General features: G+C 37.9%; 2 protein-coding genes across 11 annotated transcripts in view; one reads left to right on the forward strand and one right to left on the reverse strand.

Annotated features, from left to right (window-relative positions):
* Positions 1 to 1135: 1135 nt before the first annotated feature.
* Positions 1136 to 11918, forward strand: LOC120531487 (zona pellucida sperm-binding protein 3-like). Its single transcript, XM_039756939.1, has 8 exons — positions 1136 to 2104; positions 2708 to 2823; positions 5060 to 5163; positions 9490 to 9661; positions 10038 to 10155; positions 10533 to 10621; positions 10740 to 10822; positions 11069 to 11918. The coding sequence occupies exons 1-8, from the start codon at positions 1697 to 1699 to the stop codon at positions 11149 to 11151; spliced, it is 1173 nt and encodes a 390-aa protein (XP_039612873.1). The 5' UTR covers positions 1136 to 1696; the 3' UTR covers positions 11152 to 11918.
* A 3-nt stretch (positions 11919 to 11921) lies between these two features.
* The window catches only part of LOC120531491 (septin-4), a 68965-nt gene continuing 65876 nt past the window's right edge, over positions 11922 to 15010 (reverse strand). For all 10 annotated transcript variants that reach the window (XM_039756943.1, XM_039756944.1, XM_039756948.1 and 7 more), the window contains one exon: positions 11922 to 13643. In XM_039756943.1, coding sequence (XP_039612877.1) covers positions 13578 to 13643 — 66 coding nt within the window. In that variant the 3' untranslated portion in view covers positions 11922 to 13577. The remainder of the gene's footprint in view (positions 13644 to 15010) is intronic.

Here is a 15010-nt window from a genome sequence, read left to right on the forward strand (position 1 = left end):
TATTGGAGTGCAATCCTGGCTTAGTTGCACTCAAGGGAAGAGCCTACCCAAAACCATCTGCCAGTCTATTAAAGTGACACTCATGTACACAAACATTCATACTGTAGAATTCACAAATAACAAATAACCTAACAAGTGTGCCTCTGGTAAGTGTAAAAAAAAAAAAAGTCTGAATTAGCATAAGCCACCCTAGTTCAGGGTGTTCATAAGAAATGTAATGATTTACTTCATGAGGCTGAAGTACATAATAAACAAGAATAAATGTGTCAAACATTTGAAATATTAAAATGTGTGTAACATCACTTACATATCTAGTGACCTTGAAACAGACTAAAACGATACCCAACAGGCTTATATTTGAAATTTGTCATTATTAACCTTTTGGAAGTGGCTCTTAGTGAGCTAGGACTGCAGATACAGAATCAAAAATCTTTGCTCTATATATATATATATATATATATATATATATATATATATATATATATATATATATATATAATGACAAAATGTCAGTTGTTAGTGCATCCACAAGAGGGGTTGGAATGTCAGATGAACAAAGGCAATAAAGCACATAAAGAAAAAGGGACGTAAGGGCTAGAATATCCAGTGAAAATAGGTCCCTAAATGCACAATGCCATTGAAATAGATGCACTTACCATTGTACTTTTGTGTTTGTCTTATTAAACAGACATTTTGCTGTTGCTAGTATTATCATATTTGTGATCAGCAACCACGAAATACCATAATACATCTCTTCACATGCCTATATTACCAATCACAGTTTTTCAAAGTTTTGTGAAAAGAACTGACTTTGACCTCTCGTATTTCATTAGAGGGTGAAACTCTAATGAGGTTGGGCACCTTGGGGGTCAGTTGATGTGTCATACGTAACCTCTAGTCCTTCTGATCATTTTTGCTGGACATCTATCGGTCTACTCTTTATCATAAGGTGTGCGATTTCCTGCATAAAATAAGGTCCAAACATGGGATAACAATTAGGGTTTTTAGGGTCTAGATTGCCAAAAATAGGAAAGAATCCCAAAAAGCCTGATGTCTTGAATAACTAGACATAAAGATGAGTCAAAAGGTATATCATATGTCGGGGTTTTCAGTATCAGGAGGTGAAGGGCAAAAAAAAAAAAAAAAAACTTGAAGTGATTTCAAAACGTTAAGTATCTCTTACAAGGACAAAATAGTACCAGGGGATAACTTTAACATGCACAAGGGGAGAACATATAAACTGGACATAAAGAATTCTGTCAAGAATCTTAAACTATAACTTAGGCATTATATAGCAACAGCGCTAGCCACACTAAAATATGTAATTCCATATGCATAGAATCATTGTTGGAAATTATTCATAATAACGTGCCCCGCTGATCTGTAATTTGTATATTGCAAATTAATACCGAAATCACTTGATTAAAAATATATTTAAACCCTTTCCTCACACTTACCTCACACGCTCAACATCCAGTACTGTATATCTGTTTCCAGTCCTGTTTTACAAATAGAGCCTTAACGTGAGATTTTTTTGACTTCTTGTGCATAAACCCAGTTTACTCTAATCTTCAGCTAAACGTCGAGCAGCGAACTCTCGCAGAAATCCTCGCGTTGTTGTGACGTAGATTCATTTAAGCGCGCGCGGGCGGGCTGATAATAACAAAGTGCAAGCTCTTCAACGTCGTAAAGCAAAATGTACTTGTGCTGTTTTCTGCTCAATGTCGCGCTGGCTGCTTTGTGGCAGACTATAAATGCTAATGCGCCGCCTCGCTCTTTAGTCGTTCCTTTTGAGGTTACCCCTTTCCCACTGCGTCTCATCAGCCCACGAGTGAAAGTACCAATTGGTGACGAGATGCCTGTGGCGGTGCGACGCGTCCTCACTCAACCTGTCTTGCTTCCCGGGGCCGCTGCCCATCATAGCGTGTCGGTAAAGTGTGGAGCAGTCATGATGGAAGTCCGAGTGCGGAAGAATTTCCTTGGCGTGGGCTGTGTAGCCTCGGAGCTCAAGCTAGGGTCTCACTGTCGGAGCAACGTGGTGGACCGAGAGAAAGGAGATTTGTTGTTCGTCTACCCGCTGCGGGACTGTGAAACCAGACGTCTGGTGGGTTTTTTGCCCGTAAACACCAAATACTGGCAAAGTATGACCTATATGTAAACAAGGAACAAATGCTAGTTTGACGCCCAGGTCTTTGTAATAATTAGTGCATTCATTTCAACGGGGGTAGCAAAACAGGACACTTCCGACAAATCCGTACTTCTGTTTCTCTATGATTCTTGACAAATAGAATTTGTTTTGTTAATAACCTTACTGTCAGATTTAGGAATGCTCAAACAGGTCATTTTGAAAAGGAAAAAAAAAAAAAAAGTTTTTAAGCATTTTATTACATAAATGAAACTTCTTTCCATAAATAAGCAGGTGTTTCAAACCTTTTTTTTAGCTTGTCATTAACCATCTTTTCTCTCCAAGGCTGGCAATGATGTTTGCAATGAAGTAAATGTAGCTGTCGACTGTATGCAATGCTGATATTTATGTTGTAACTCTGATGTTTTACAATATCTACTAGTTTATTATTATGTAGCCCTGGAATTCTGTATTCTCTATTCTCTTTGTTCCTCAAGTTTAACATATACAGTTTTTAATGGCATTTGCAAAGGTCCTCATGGAAATTTGAGCTGAATGATGTAATGTAACTTTTTTTGTTAGGTGCTTCCTGGCAAGGTGATCTATAAAAATGTGCTTAATTATGTCCCAAGAAAAAATTTGGGAATTATTCGGAGGAGTCATTCAGTTGCCATCCCCATTGAGTGCTTCTATTACAAGTAAGAAACATTTTCTCACAGCATCCAGATATGGTCACCACAGCATATCCTAGTTGTTCCAGTTTTTTATGAAATATTTGTAATGTCCCACAATGGATAGGTTACCATATGTTTTTGGACACTCATGTGAATAGAGGAACAAAGGTGTCAACTGATTACCACTTGGAAGTGAGTTGGATCCGAAGCAAGGGGCGTAGGCCAGTTAGAGCAGGGAAGCCTGGATAAGCAGTTAATGTTTCCAGAAATATTTGATTGAGACTTCTGTTTGTGAAGTTCCCTACTATTTGCAGAGTGAGGTGAGAAACGTCCTGTCCCAGTGGTTTCTGGATCTCTTTGCAGTTGCTATAGTCACTCTGGTGGTCTGTGGAATCTATAGTGGTGAGGCTGCTGAAATCCAACCAGAGATTGTGAAAACTCTAGATATTATTGGTATATTGTAGTTAATGCATCTATTTAATGTTGCTTGGAAGATAAGTAAAGCACAGATGTGGTGGTTTCCATATTTAAAAAAGACCAGAAGGTGTGCTCCACCTGCACACTTCTCAGCCTCCCATGTAAGGCAAAGGTACTGGAGGGAAAAATCTGTCCAATTAGTTGAGCCAGAGATACAAGAGAAATGATGTGAATTCCATCCCGGCTGTGGATCAGTAGACCAGCTCCTCTTGTTAGAGGGAGCAGGGTAGTGTGATAACCCAGTCCCGTGTGTTGTGGGAGGTGCTTCAGGAATATGGGGTAATAGGGCTGCTCTTGCCTGCTATTCTTTCCCTGTATGAACGCCGTGAGATCTGTGTCTGAATACTTGGCATTACATCAGATTCATTCACTGTGAGTGTCGGACATCATCAAGACTGTGTCTTGTCACCACTCGCCACTCTTTGTGGCTTTCATGGACACGATATCAAGACACAGCCAAAGATGTGAGAGTGTCCAGATGGGGGGCTAGATGTAGTATTGATGCTTTATGCAGAGAATGTTCTTTTTGTCTCATCTGACATTAAAGCCTTCAGCATGCACTTGAGCGATTCTCTGGCGAGTGTAAAGCAGCTGGGATGAGGATTAGTTCCTTCAAGTCTGAGGTCATGGTTCTTAATCAGAAAGGGTAGATTGCTCTCTCTAGATGAGATTGTAGGGGACAACTGCCCTTAGTGGAGGAGTTCAAGTGTTGGGGTTTTAATCTTGAGTGCTGGAATAAAGGAATGTAAGATAGACAAATGGATTGAAGTGGCGACCGCTGTTTTGTGGGTGTTGTACTGTTCCATGGAGGTGAAGCTAGAGCTGAGTCTAAAAACAAAGAAAGCTCTCAGTTTACCATTCGATCTACATCCCTGTCTTCGTCTATGGTCATGAGCTTTAGGTAATGACAGAAACAGCAAGATTATGAGTGCAAGCAGCAGAAATGAGTTTCTTCCATAGGGTGACTGGGTTTACATTGTGTGGTAGAGTGAGGAGCTCAGCAGTTCGGGAGAGCCTCAGAGTAGAGTTGTTGCTTCTCGTGACTGAGAAGAGCGAGTTGAGATGGTTTGGGAATGTTATAAGAATGCTTCCCCTAGAACTGCACCACACACATCCCACTTTGGCAGAGACCCTGTGGCAGACCAAGGACACCCTGAAGGGATTATATCTTTTTGCTGGCTTGGGAGTGCTTAGGAATTCCTTAAGAAGAGCTGGAATCTGTAGCTGGGGATAAGGAAGTCTGGACTGGCCTGCTGAGATAGTGATCCCCACCAGGAAAAGTGGATGGAAAGATGAGAAGTTATGTCCAATCTCAGTTTTTGGGATATGCTCACTCTCCAAATTCTTGAAGGTCCCTGCACCACCCCAGTTTTATTAACTTGAAGTCCATTTAGATATTGTTTTTGCTGTCCTTCAGTATCTTCATGCCTAAAACTGTGTCAACCTTACTCTTGACAACAGACGAAATGTGATTCAAGTTGTTCAATGGTCAGTTTCTGTTTTGCCTTCTTTCCAACATTTTGTCAAGTAACCTGCACTCTTAAGTGGTATTGTTTCTGTTTTGGTTGCCTTTAGTTTAAGAATTATTTTAGAAGTTGATTTTTTGTTTGTTCCTATCTTGAGTCTAATACTTCTAAGCATAGATTCTGGCTCTTCACAACTCTTTTATTGTGGGGGAAAAAGCTTCAGAAAATAAATGAATGGCACACTAGAAGTTACTGATTTGAACTACCGGATGAGTATTGTTTATGGAGTTTTTTTGTTTTTGTTTTTTTCATTTTAGGTTTCATCATGTTTATAAGCTGGTGGCACACCCTGTTTTTAAAACTGCAATTGTTGCCAAAGCACTGGAAAGCCAGCTTGGTTTTCAACTGAAATTAATGAACAGTAAGTATAGTGGAATTTGTTGTCATCTAGTGGTAACAATTTAGCAATAGAGCCAAAGCCTGCAATCTGTTACTGTATTCCAGGGAAGTTAGTAGAGTGTAGAAAGATAGAAAGCAACTTTTCCACTAGAAATTTAGAACCGGACTTCAACTCCTCCACTTTATTTATTTATTTTTTGTGTTTAAGATTCCTGAAACCGGCCATGAATTTTCTCTGCACGTTTGATTCCTGTATTATTTGTGAGATCGGCACCTAGTAATCCTTTAGTAAGACATTTGTTATGTTACAGTTACAGACTGATTAGAGCTTGTGCTGTTCTGCAGACTACAGTCATGAGAAAAAGTAAGAACGCTCCATGAAATGTTTTTTCTTCCTTTTTTTAACATGTATAACAAACAACATTCCACGCTTACATTTTGTACGTGTGTAATTTAAATAAACATAAATTCAGATTTCACATTTGGAAAAAATAAGTACACCTTTACATTTCTCACTACCTCAGATACCTAAAATAAGAACAATGTGCACCAGATCAGGTGAAAATGATTAGAACAACATTAAAAGAGGATCTTGCCTTAATCTGTCGTCTTTAAATATCAGACATTAGTTTGACTTGCTATTTTTCGTGTGTGTTGTCGCCATGCCTAGATTGAAAGAGCTCTCTGAGGCGTTTCAGGAGGAAGGTAATAGATGTTTGTGGGTCTTGAGAAGGGATTTAAAAATATCTTCAAACAATTGGAAACTAACCATATCACTCCCCAGAAGGTCCTCTACAATTAGAGATGATTTTAAACTGCCAAATTGGCCAGGCCACTCTGGGAAGTTTAGCCCAGAAGCAGAATGAAATCTCTAAGAACCCCACAATTTCATCTCATAACCTACAGGTAGCTCTTGCCACTTTTGATGTCAAAGTGCATGAGTTTACTATTACTAAGAGACTGCTCAAGTTTGATCTACATGGGAAGTGTGCCAGCAGGAAACATTTGCTGTCCGAAAGAACAAGGCAAGGCTAAAGGTTTCCCATGGACACCTTGGTAAAGGTTTGAAACAGACTGCGCACACCAGACATCTTTCAAGACATTGCACCACTGTAAGAATTCTGCATGGAGGAGTAGGTTAATCTTTCTCTCAGTTGATGTCAGGGACTAGTCATTTATAAGAAGCTCCTACTTGAGGTTGTTTCTGCCAGAGGAAGCAATATAAGCTATTAGAACCAAGGGGATGGATACTTTTCCCAAAGATGCAAATGGTATATTTGTTTTTCATTGTCTATATCATTGCAAAGTCAAATTTTCATTGTTGTTTTTTTCCCTCAATTACATAAGCTTTATCTAGAGCAGGGGTCTCTAACCTTTTTTCCCTTGAGAGCTACTTTTACAAAATGAAAATGACCGAGAGCTACTCATGTTTTCTAACGTTTATTCTTATAGCTTATTTCAACCCAAACAAACTGAATAAGCTTGTTTTGCCTGAACATTTACAAAATGTTGGTGTTCACAACTCACATTTTGCATTAAAACATTGCAAAAAATATTTAGTTCACCTGCAAGTGTATTTTGTATGACTGTATGCATTTTCTAGTGTATCTCACACTATTGAATTAAAACATGAATGCTGTCAAAACAAAAGAATGCAATTACAAATATACAGACATTACTTATTCATTTGTCCTTTTTTTACATGTCAGCGTTTCACTTCACAAGAGTATTCACATGTCCAGTTGCATGTGTGACGTGTTTTTTAGTTAGTGAGATGACTGGCACTGCATGGAGTCAACAAGAAAGGTGGCCACTTTGATTCACTCTTATGGAGTAATTTAAATGTTCATCTGCCAGTCTTGCTCTGTACTTTGATTTCATGACATTCATGTCAGAAAAGGCAGACTCACAGATGTATGTAGACCCAAACAAAGCAGACATTTTCAGAGCTGCTTGTTGAAGATTCTTATAGTTATCTGGCTCTACTAAGCTCCAGAAATGTAGAGAATGCTGTTGAGACTTTAACTGCACATTATTCGGAAGGTTTACTAATCTTATATTTTATATATAAGCCTAATACCACTGACTCGCTCATTACAAAATCTCCCAAACCATGAGGACTTGGGACTTGAAATTTGGAATGTAGGTTACCCTTGGCCCATAGGTGCTCACTAAGAAACAGTTTTAAATATGTCGTGATCCAAGCATGAAATTTCTTAGTTTTTTTAGACCCGTTTGTATGTCTGTCTGCTTTTCATGAAAGAACTACTTAACAGATTTAGATCAGTTTTTTTTTTTTATATAATTTGCTTGAACATTCTGTTGATTTTGCGACTTTCTCATCACGCTAAGTATCGCAGTTCGCTTGCGGTACTGATTTATTAGCACGAATCCAAGAGAGACTCATCGGGCTGCGGGGAGGGAGGCAGGGCCCTCCTCACTCACATGTCTGCCCCGGGGAATAACCTCAACTCCACTTAGTTAGCAAACAAGAGAACTACTTAACAGATTTGCTGGAACATTATGGTTGGTCTTGCGACTTCTCTCATTGTGCTAAGAATCATAGTTCACTTGCAGGAGCGACATATTCGTGCTAATCCAAGACACAGTCTGCAGGCCGAGGGGAGGAGGAAGAGTGACGTCAGGAATAGAGAGCTGGGCTATGCCCTCCTCACTGTCCTGTTTCACTAATATGCCAGCGAAGCCACGGGGGATGGCCGACTTAGTAACCCCAAACACAACTTTCTAGCACCCTCGCCAATACAACCCCCTGTAAATCAATACCCTGTTATCAGTCTTCTGTGCTGTATTCCGCCCTTCGTCAATCGGACCTGACAGTCACTTAAAACAAAAAAGGCTTCAACCTGGCAAGGACGCTACAATACTTTCGAATTTTACTGCTTTCATATTCTTTACCTTTCTCTGCAGGTGTATCGCGACATTTTTTGTTTGAGCCTTTCGAATTTCACTGCTTTCATAATCTCTTATCTTCCTTTTATTTCTCTCCAACGCTTTTGGGTCTCTCTTCTCCGCGCTGCTCTTTCTTCTTTGCTTAGTCGTTGACGTTTCATCTAGAATGTATTGTCCTTATACGCTTTATGTGCTGAGAGCACAGGATCTGTGTGTGCTACGTGCCTTTACATGACTGAGTGTTTTGCTGGCCATGCACTTATTTGATATTGTTTGCGTCTCGCGGGTCGTTTTAAGTGTCTTCTGAGAACCTCCGAGAAGATTCCGTCTCATCTCCCTGCTTCTCCTTTCCAGGATTTTTTTTATAATAGATTTGTTTGAACATTCTGGTTGATTTTGCAACATTTCTCATTTCGCTATGTATCATAGTTTGCTTGCGGTAACAATTTATTTGCTTGAATCCGAGAAACATGCAGCGAGCCAATGGGAGGGACCTTCCTCACTCGCTCGCCAACTACGGGGCGTGTTCCTTAACTCGGCTTAACTAGCGAATGAGAGAACAATTGAATTCAACCTTGTTTAATATTTAAAATAAAGTGTTACTTAGGTCTTGATGAGTTTGAGTCCATATATTCTCTTAAGTGTATGCCACATTGAAAAGAGAGATTGCAATTCAGATTGTGGATCGTGATTTTGTGTTAAAAGGATTTTGTGTTGATATGGTTTTTTGGATCACCCACCCCTAATTTGACTAATAAAGTGTTCAAATTTATGTAGGATTTATTAACCCTTTGGCGAGCTACTTGGAAAGGGGTTGCGTGATACCAGTAGCTCACAAGCAACATGTTGGAGACCCCTGATCTAGAGATACTGATTAAATGAAGATAAATCCTTGACATGTCTGCATATGTTAATGGAAAATTAAAAATGGGGTGTACTTTTTCACTTGACTGTATATTACTGACCTTGAACTTCTAGACATCCCATTTGGATGTTATGCTTTATTCACTTTTAAGTCAAACAAGAGTAACATGTTACTTTGTCAATAAGAGGTTGCACTTAGTGAATCCAGGACTATTCCACTGCCTTCTAATTTCTTGTACACAAGAGAAACAACTAATTGCTCTCACATTCAAATATACTCTGACATATATAAAAAAAGACTAAATAAATTTTGGCTGTACTATAAGTGGTAAAAGATGGTTTTTGAATTATTAAAAAAAAAAAAAAAAGCTGTTGCATTGGCCTTTGCTAATGAAAAGCTTGTATTTACTTTTTTAATAGATAAAATAATTGTGTACAGAGTGGCAGCTGTTCAGTTGAAGTGCTTCTTGAATGTAAACTTTATTATACTGAAGATCAATGTCTATTTTTATTTTTATTTTTTCGGAAAAAGCAAGTTTCTTACCGTTTGTAAATAATGAATTTTCTTTGCCAGGCACATGGATAGATTCTTGGAAGAAGGAATACCAAATTGGACAAATCGTGCAGTTGCAGGCTATTATTAATCTTGATGATAAAAACAAAAAGCTTTATGTCAAGTATTGTTTTGCAACAATGTCTCCAAATCATCATTCAAAGCCTCAGTACGTCTTGGTTGATAATTATGGGTAAGACTTTAGTGCCTCACTGATCATTTACAATTTGCAATCAAGTCTTAAGACAAGAATCACACTTTTACCATAATTTATTTTCCATTTTTATATTGTATGCTACCTCCATAGTCCATCCCCAGCTTGTCTGTCCATTTTCTGTTTGACCTCCTAAGCTATTCCATTTCCAAGCTGCCACTTGTTGGTAGTGAACCACCTCTATTAGAGATACAAAATAATTTTTGCCTTGTCATTAATGTTGTTGCAAGACTTTAAGAAACTCGTATAGCCATTTCAAGCCTGACATTCCTATGAATAAAAAGCCCTCCTACTTTTCTAGAAATATTAAATCATTTGTATTAGGGTTATAAAAATACATTTGTTTTTCATTCAGATGCTTGGTGGACAGTAAGTTTGGATCTGGACAGTCACGTTTTGTATCCCCTCGAAAGTACAACATGATTAGACTGGATGTGAAGGCTTTTCAGTTCAACCGAAAACCAAATTCTGAGGTAGGAGTTTGATACAAAATTGATCTTTCAGTATTAGGTTAATACTGCCCATGTGATTGTACACAGAGTGTGCATAATGGTCATAAAGAAAATAACTGGTTTCTCTGCACATGTGTTCAGTTCGGCTGTGTTGAGAAAAATTGCAGTTTTTGACATAGATTAACGTGTTGTGCTATTGTTGGAAGCAGAATCGTCAAGTTCTCATAAAGGACTTTGGTTTTAATACTTGTATATATCCATTTCAATTTACTGTAAGTGGCAGAAAGTATGCTTTTCTGTTTCTGAGTTGAAAGAGGGTGCATCGTGCAGTTTTTGTGTACATTTGTCAACATTAGTATGTGGCTGTAGCAAAGATTTTTTTTTTTTTGCCCTTTTAGGTTTATATTCACTGTTCCATGGTTCTGACAGATAATCATCCACCAACAGAGATGACCAAGTCCTGCACCTATAACCAAGTCACACAGAGGTATCTTTTTATAAGGATTAAAGTTCTGCATCATACAAGTCAGTGGGTATCACTGGCATGACTATTGATATCCAATGGTAGTGAAGATATACTTAATGTTAATCATTTCTTTTCCCAGATGGGAAGAACTGGAGGGTTTGGATGAAGTGTGCCAGTGTTGTGATTCTACGTGTGGAGAGCGCTTTCACTCATCAAATCCTGGCAAGTAATTAAAACATAGTTGGAGGAAATGTAAAAACCTAACAAAAATGCCAGGAGTTTAGTTGGGAAGGAGACTTTAGGTAGGTTTTGGTATATGCTGAGTTGGCACTGATGGATAGACAAGATTCTATGTTCTGCATAAATGTTCTACCACACATTTTAACACAAGCTAGTTCTCCATATTTTGTGTTCATGGTCCAATCCCTGAACTTAAGACGCAAAACTGATTTCCCCATTTTTCTGCAGAGCCAGGGGTTGTGGCAAGCAGTACTGTTACGGCATTATTAGTTGCTGGAAACGACAACGAAGAGGCCAGTGATCTGGTCTGACGCAGGGCATCTTTGCCAACGCAGAAGTGACTTTGAGTAGCAGGGCATAAAATTTGCCCAGCCTAGAAGAAAACATTGGAACACATTTTGTTTGTATGTTCTTCAAGATGGGGATATTTCAGGAGCTTTCTTGGATGTGAAAAAATATGTATTTTTGTTAAACAAAAAAAAAAGTAAATGTGCTCTGAGTGAGTCACCTTGGTAAGATGTGATTTTTGATAAGCAACAGGTCTTGATTGCAAAAAGTATGTAAATTGTTACGGGGTGGTTTCAGTATTGCATCTGAACAGTGGACAAACATCTCCTATGATTAGGAACAAGTCTGCACTGTTCTTAAAACTGGTTACATCTGGGTTCAGCTAAAAAGCAGGTGCCCATATGTTGTCTTAAATTTGTTATAAGACTTCTGCACTGTTTTAAATTTTTGAGCTCCTGTTGCAAAAGACTGTCCCTATGTCAGAGTAGATTGCAGAGAATTGCTGGACCTGGATGTGTACAGAATATTATTTTTGTCTAGTCTTCACAAATTTGACTTGTCAGGCATATACATTCATTGACTTCATTCATTTAATGCAGTCTTGCTTAGGTCACGTGACTCTAGTCAGATTTATAAAGTCTAATATTTATTATTACTTGAGTGATTCCAGGAAGAGGACGTGGATGTTTTCTCATAAAACTGAATACTTGGACTCAAACCACAAAGCTAGTTGCCAAGAGTAAAGCAATTTGATAAGACTGCTAAAGAGTACACTTTAAAAAAAAAAAAACACTTTTTTTTTTTTAACCTCTTTATTTTATGCAATAGTTTGCAAGTAGAAATAGTTAACATTTCTATATGAATATATATAAAGTTATCTGTTACATGAAAGTATTCATAAATGCATTTTTGTATGACAAATAAGTCTTTTAATAAAATAAAATGATTATAAGTTTGCTAAACCCTCCGTAGAGATGTGATCCCCAGAAACAAATAAGCAGATGTGATCACAATAGATGTAAATATGAAATAGTCTTGTTTTACGGCAATAAAACTTGCATCCTTGCAGAGCAAGAAGACACAGGGTAAATGGCGATTCATTACAGGGCAAATTAATCTTCATTTGCTCCCCCTGATGTTGAAGCTTTGTGATTTCTCTTAAGGTGATACACAGTACATTTTAGCAATTTTACTGTGTCCTGACTTGTTTCCTTTACAAGGAAGACCGTACTTTTAAAACGATCAGTGGTAATGGCAGAATAAGATATAGATACTGACCATTGGTGGTAGGAGGCATCCCTGCAGCATTCTGTGCTGCAGTGCTAAAAATAGCCTGGCTGACAAACTCAACAGGTTGAGAACAGCAGGGGTTATACTTGTGAATTCTTTTGTGATTCTTATTGGCTGTACAGACAAAGTATTTAATTTGGCTCACAGTGTATTTCTCAGAAGTGTGGGAGTGCCATCTACTGGCAAAACTGTGCATTAGCTGAGCACACTGGATTTGTTTTAGTAAATTTATCTACATTGATTTATTTTGTGGTTGCATTGCTGCTGGATAGGTGTTTTAAGTGTGTTTCAAATTTTGGTGTCATTAACAGAAATGCATATGATTGCTAGTTACTCTTTTAATGGAAAGACTAATCAATATCTATAAAACATGCATTTTAAGATAACAGTCTTGTCCCTGTTTTCATTGCCATGGTTATGTGGTTATGATGCCAGGTGCACAAGGGAAAATCGGCTCTGCACAGTGTATAGAATGAATGTAGTGTTGGCTCTGTTTCAACATGTATTTTTGAAATCCACAGCCAAACTGGAACTTGGTGAACATCAATATTGACAAATGAGTGCCAACGGAATGGTACTTTCTGTACTCTTTTTAAATCTGTATACACCTGCTATATACATAAGACATTAGCAGAAGGTCATTTTTTTGTTTCTATTGACAATTGATACATTACTGAAGCATATATGATCGATTCTTTTTAATGTAAACAGATATGAGCATTACAACCAATTAGAGGTGGCTTGTAACTGCAGTGCACTTAAATGGTTGATCGTCAGCAAAATGTTCTTAGTTTTTAAGCACCTAGAAGGAACAAATCAGTAACTGGGAAGCCTGGATGATGCTGAACACACCATGTACTGCTGAACTGTTACACTGCAGCTGTTTTTAAGCAGTCCACCTAAGAACGCTTGGGCTGGCAGTATCAACAAGAAGACTCGTGAGGTACCACTTTCTTGCTTAAAACCTGAGTTTTCTGCTTAAATCTGCCACAACTCTTTGTAGCTCATGGTATGCCATGGGAGATAATATGAGAGTAGAGAGGTGCCTTTTTTCATTAGAAAAAATTATTCTCTCTCTGCAGTCCTTCCTTTATACTTCATGACCGTTCAATGCAGGGATGAAAAAGGTAGATCAAATCCCTTGAATTACTGGTGAGGTTTAATACTCCTTTTGGCCATGCATCTGCTCCTGGATTTTCTGAAGCATTTCCTGCATTCGTCTCAACTGGAAGAAAGAAATACATCATTTAAAAAATTAGAAACAATGCAACTGTTATGATAGTATACAATTTTCTGTGCTTACTTATAGTAGAACCATACTGGAAATCGGGCTTTGTGGCTAACAGGAAGAAGAGTATGTGGGTATTTTTGTTATTGCTCAGCTGCTAGCAGCACTTCTGGCACACTGTTAGGAGCCTTTATTTCCATTAAAAACTATGTTCAGAAGGAGATTTCATGCTTGCATTTTCCTGTGGACAGTCACAGGGCGCTAAAGCCTATCCATTTATCAAAAAGTACAAAGCATGACCGTTCCTTGACAGTGGCAACAATTCAAACATAGTTTTCACAGGTAGTAAGTACAGTATATGTACAGTACAATCCACAAATAGTTTTTCTAGCACAGATACATATCTTGTTGGACTTGTACTGAGAATGAGTGCCCTTTCTGTCATTAAGAAGAATATGGTAACTTCGAAGAATTAAAGAAACCAGTTTATACTAGATTACAAAGGCCTTATTCAAATCATAAATCTCAAACACAATGATGTTATGGCAGGTACAATATTTAAAAGCTTTCTTACTACTTAAAGTTGGTATCCTATTTAAGAATTAGCTTTCACAAGGCTTGTGAAGTGTCTGCTTCCTCTCAAACTGTGTTACGTTTAGGTTTGAAGTGAGTTTTTTGGCTTGTCCAGACACTGTCCAGATACACAAATGGACTGTGACAAATTAGTAAAGCTACAATACTTTTACTAAAAGCAATGTCAGCCCTGAAGTGTGTGAACACTGTGGATCTACCCTTTAGGCTGTTTACCAGTGCAATAGCAATTTCTACCTATAAAGAAAATCCTTAGCTAGTTACATACCTGTTTAGGAAGTAAATAAATGTCTTAAATAGTAATCTTTTAATGGTACTGATGCAATGAACATACAATACTGGTCAAAAGTTTTAGAATACCTGTTTTTTTCAGTTTTTATGAAAGTGCACATGGTCTAATGTCTGAGTGTTTCATGAAATATGAAGGCAAAGAAGAAATAAGCAATGGCAAATAAAAAAATAAAAAAAAAGTAAAAGAATCATTACGTGTATAAAATTTTATTCAGATTTTTGATTTATCAATGTAGCCTCCTTATGTTGATATAACAGCCATACTCCGGAACCATCCTTTCACCAACTCAACTGCATATAAACACCCAGCGTGATGAGCTGAAGAGTTCAAATTTTGATTTGTAGGTCCATAAGAATTTCTTCAAGTCTGCAGAAGTCCATAACCAGTATTTCTAGGCCATATTTTGTCCTTTTTAAGGGATCTCTTTCTTCCTGCCTCTTGACCTGTCAACCCTGCAGCACAAAGTCTCTTCTTCACAGTT

This window comes from Polypterus senegalus, chromosome 6, assembly GCF_016835505.1.
Source record: "Polypterus senegalus isolate Bchr_013 chromosome 6, ASM1683550v1, whole genome shotgun sequence".
NCBI classification, from domain to species: domain Eukaryota; kingdom Metazoa; phylum Chordata; class Cladistia; order Polypteriformes; family Polypteridae; genus Polypterus; species Polypterus senegalus.

Bases quoted from the DNA above. Each gene is read 5' to 3' on its own strand.
- LOC120531487 (XM_039756939.1), top strand. From the start codon at position 1,697: ATGTACTTGTGCTGTTTTCTGCTCAATGTCGCGCTGGCTGCTTTGTGG. The intron at 2,105-2,707 runs GTGGGTTTTTTG...TTTTTTTGTTAG, and splicing joins ACTGTGAAACCAGACGTCTG to GTGCTTCCTGGCAAGGTGAT. The intron at 10,622-10,739 runs GTATCTTTTTAT...TTCTTTTCCCAG, and splicing joins TATAACCAAGTCACACAGAG to ATGGGAAGAACTGGAGGGTT.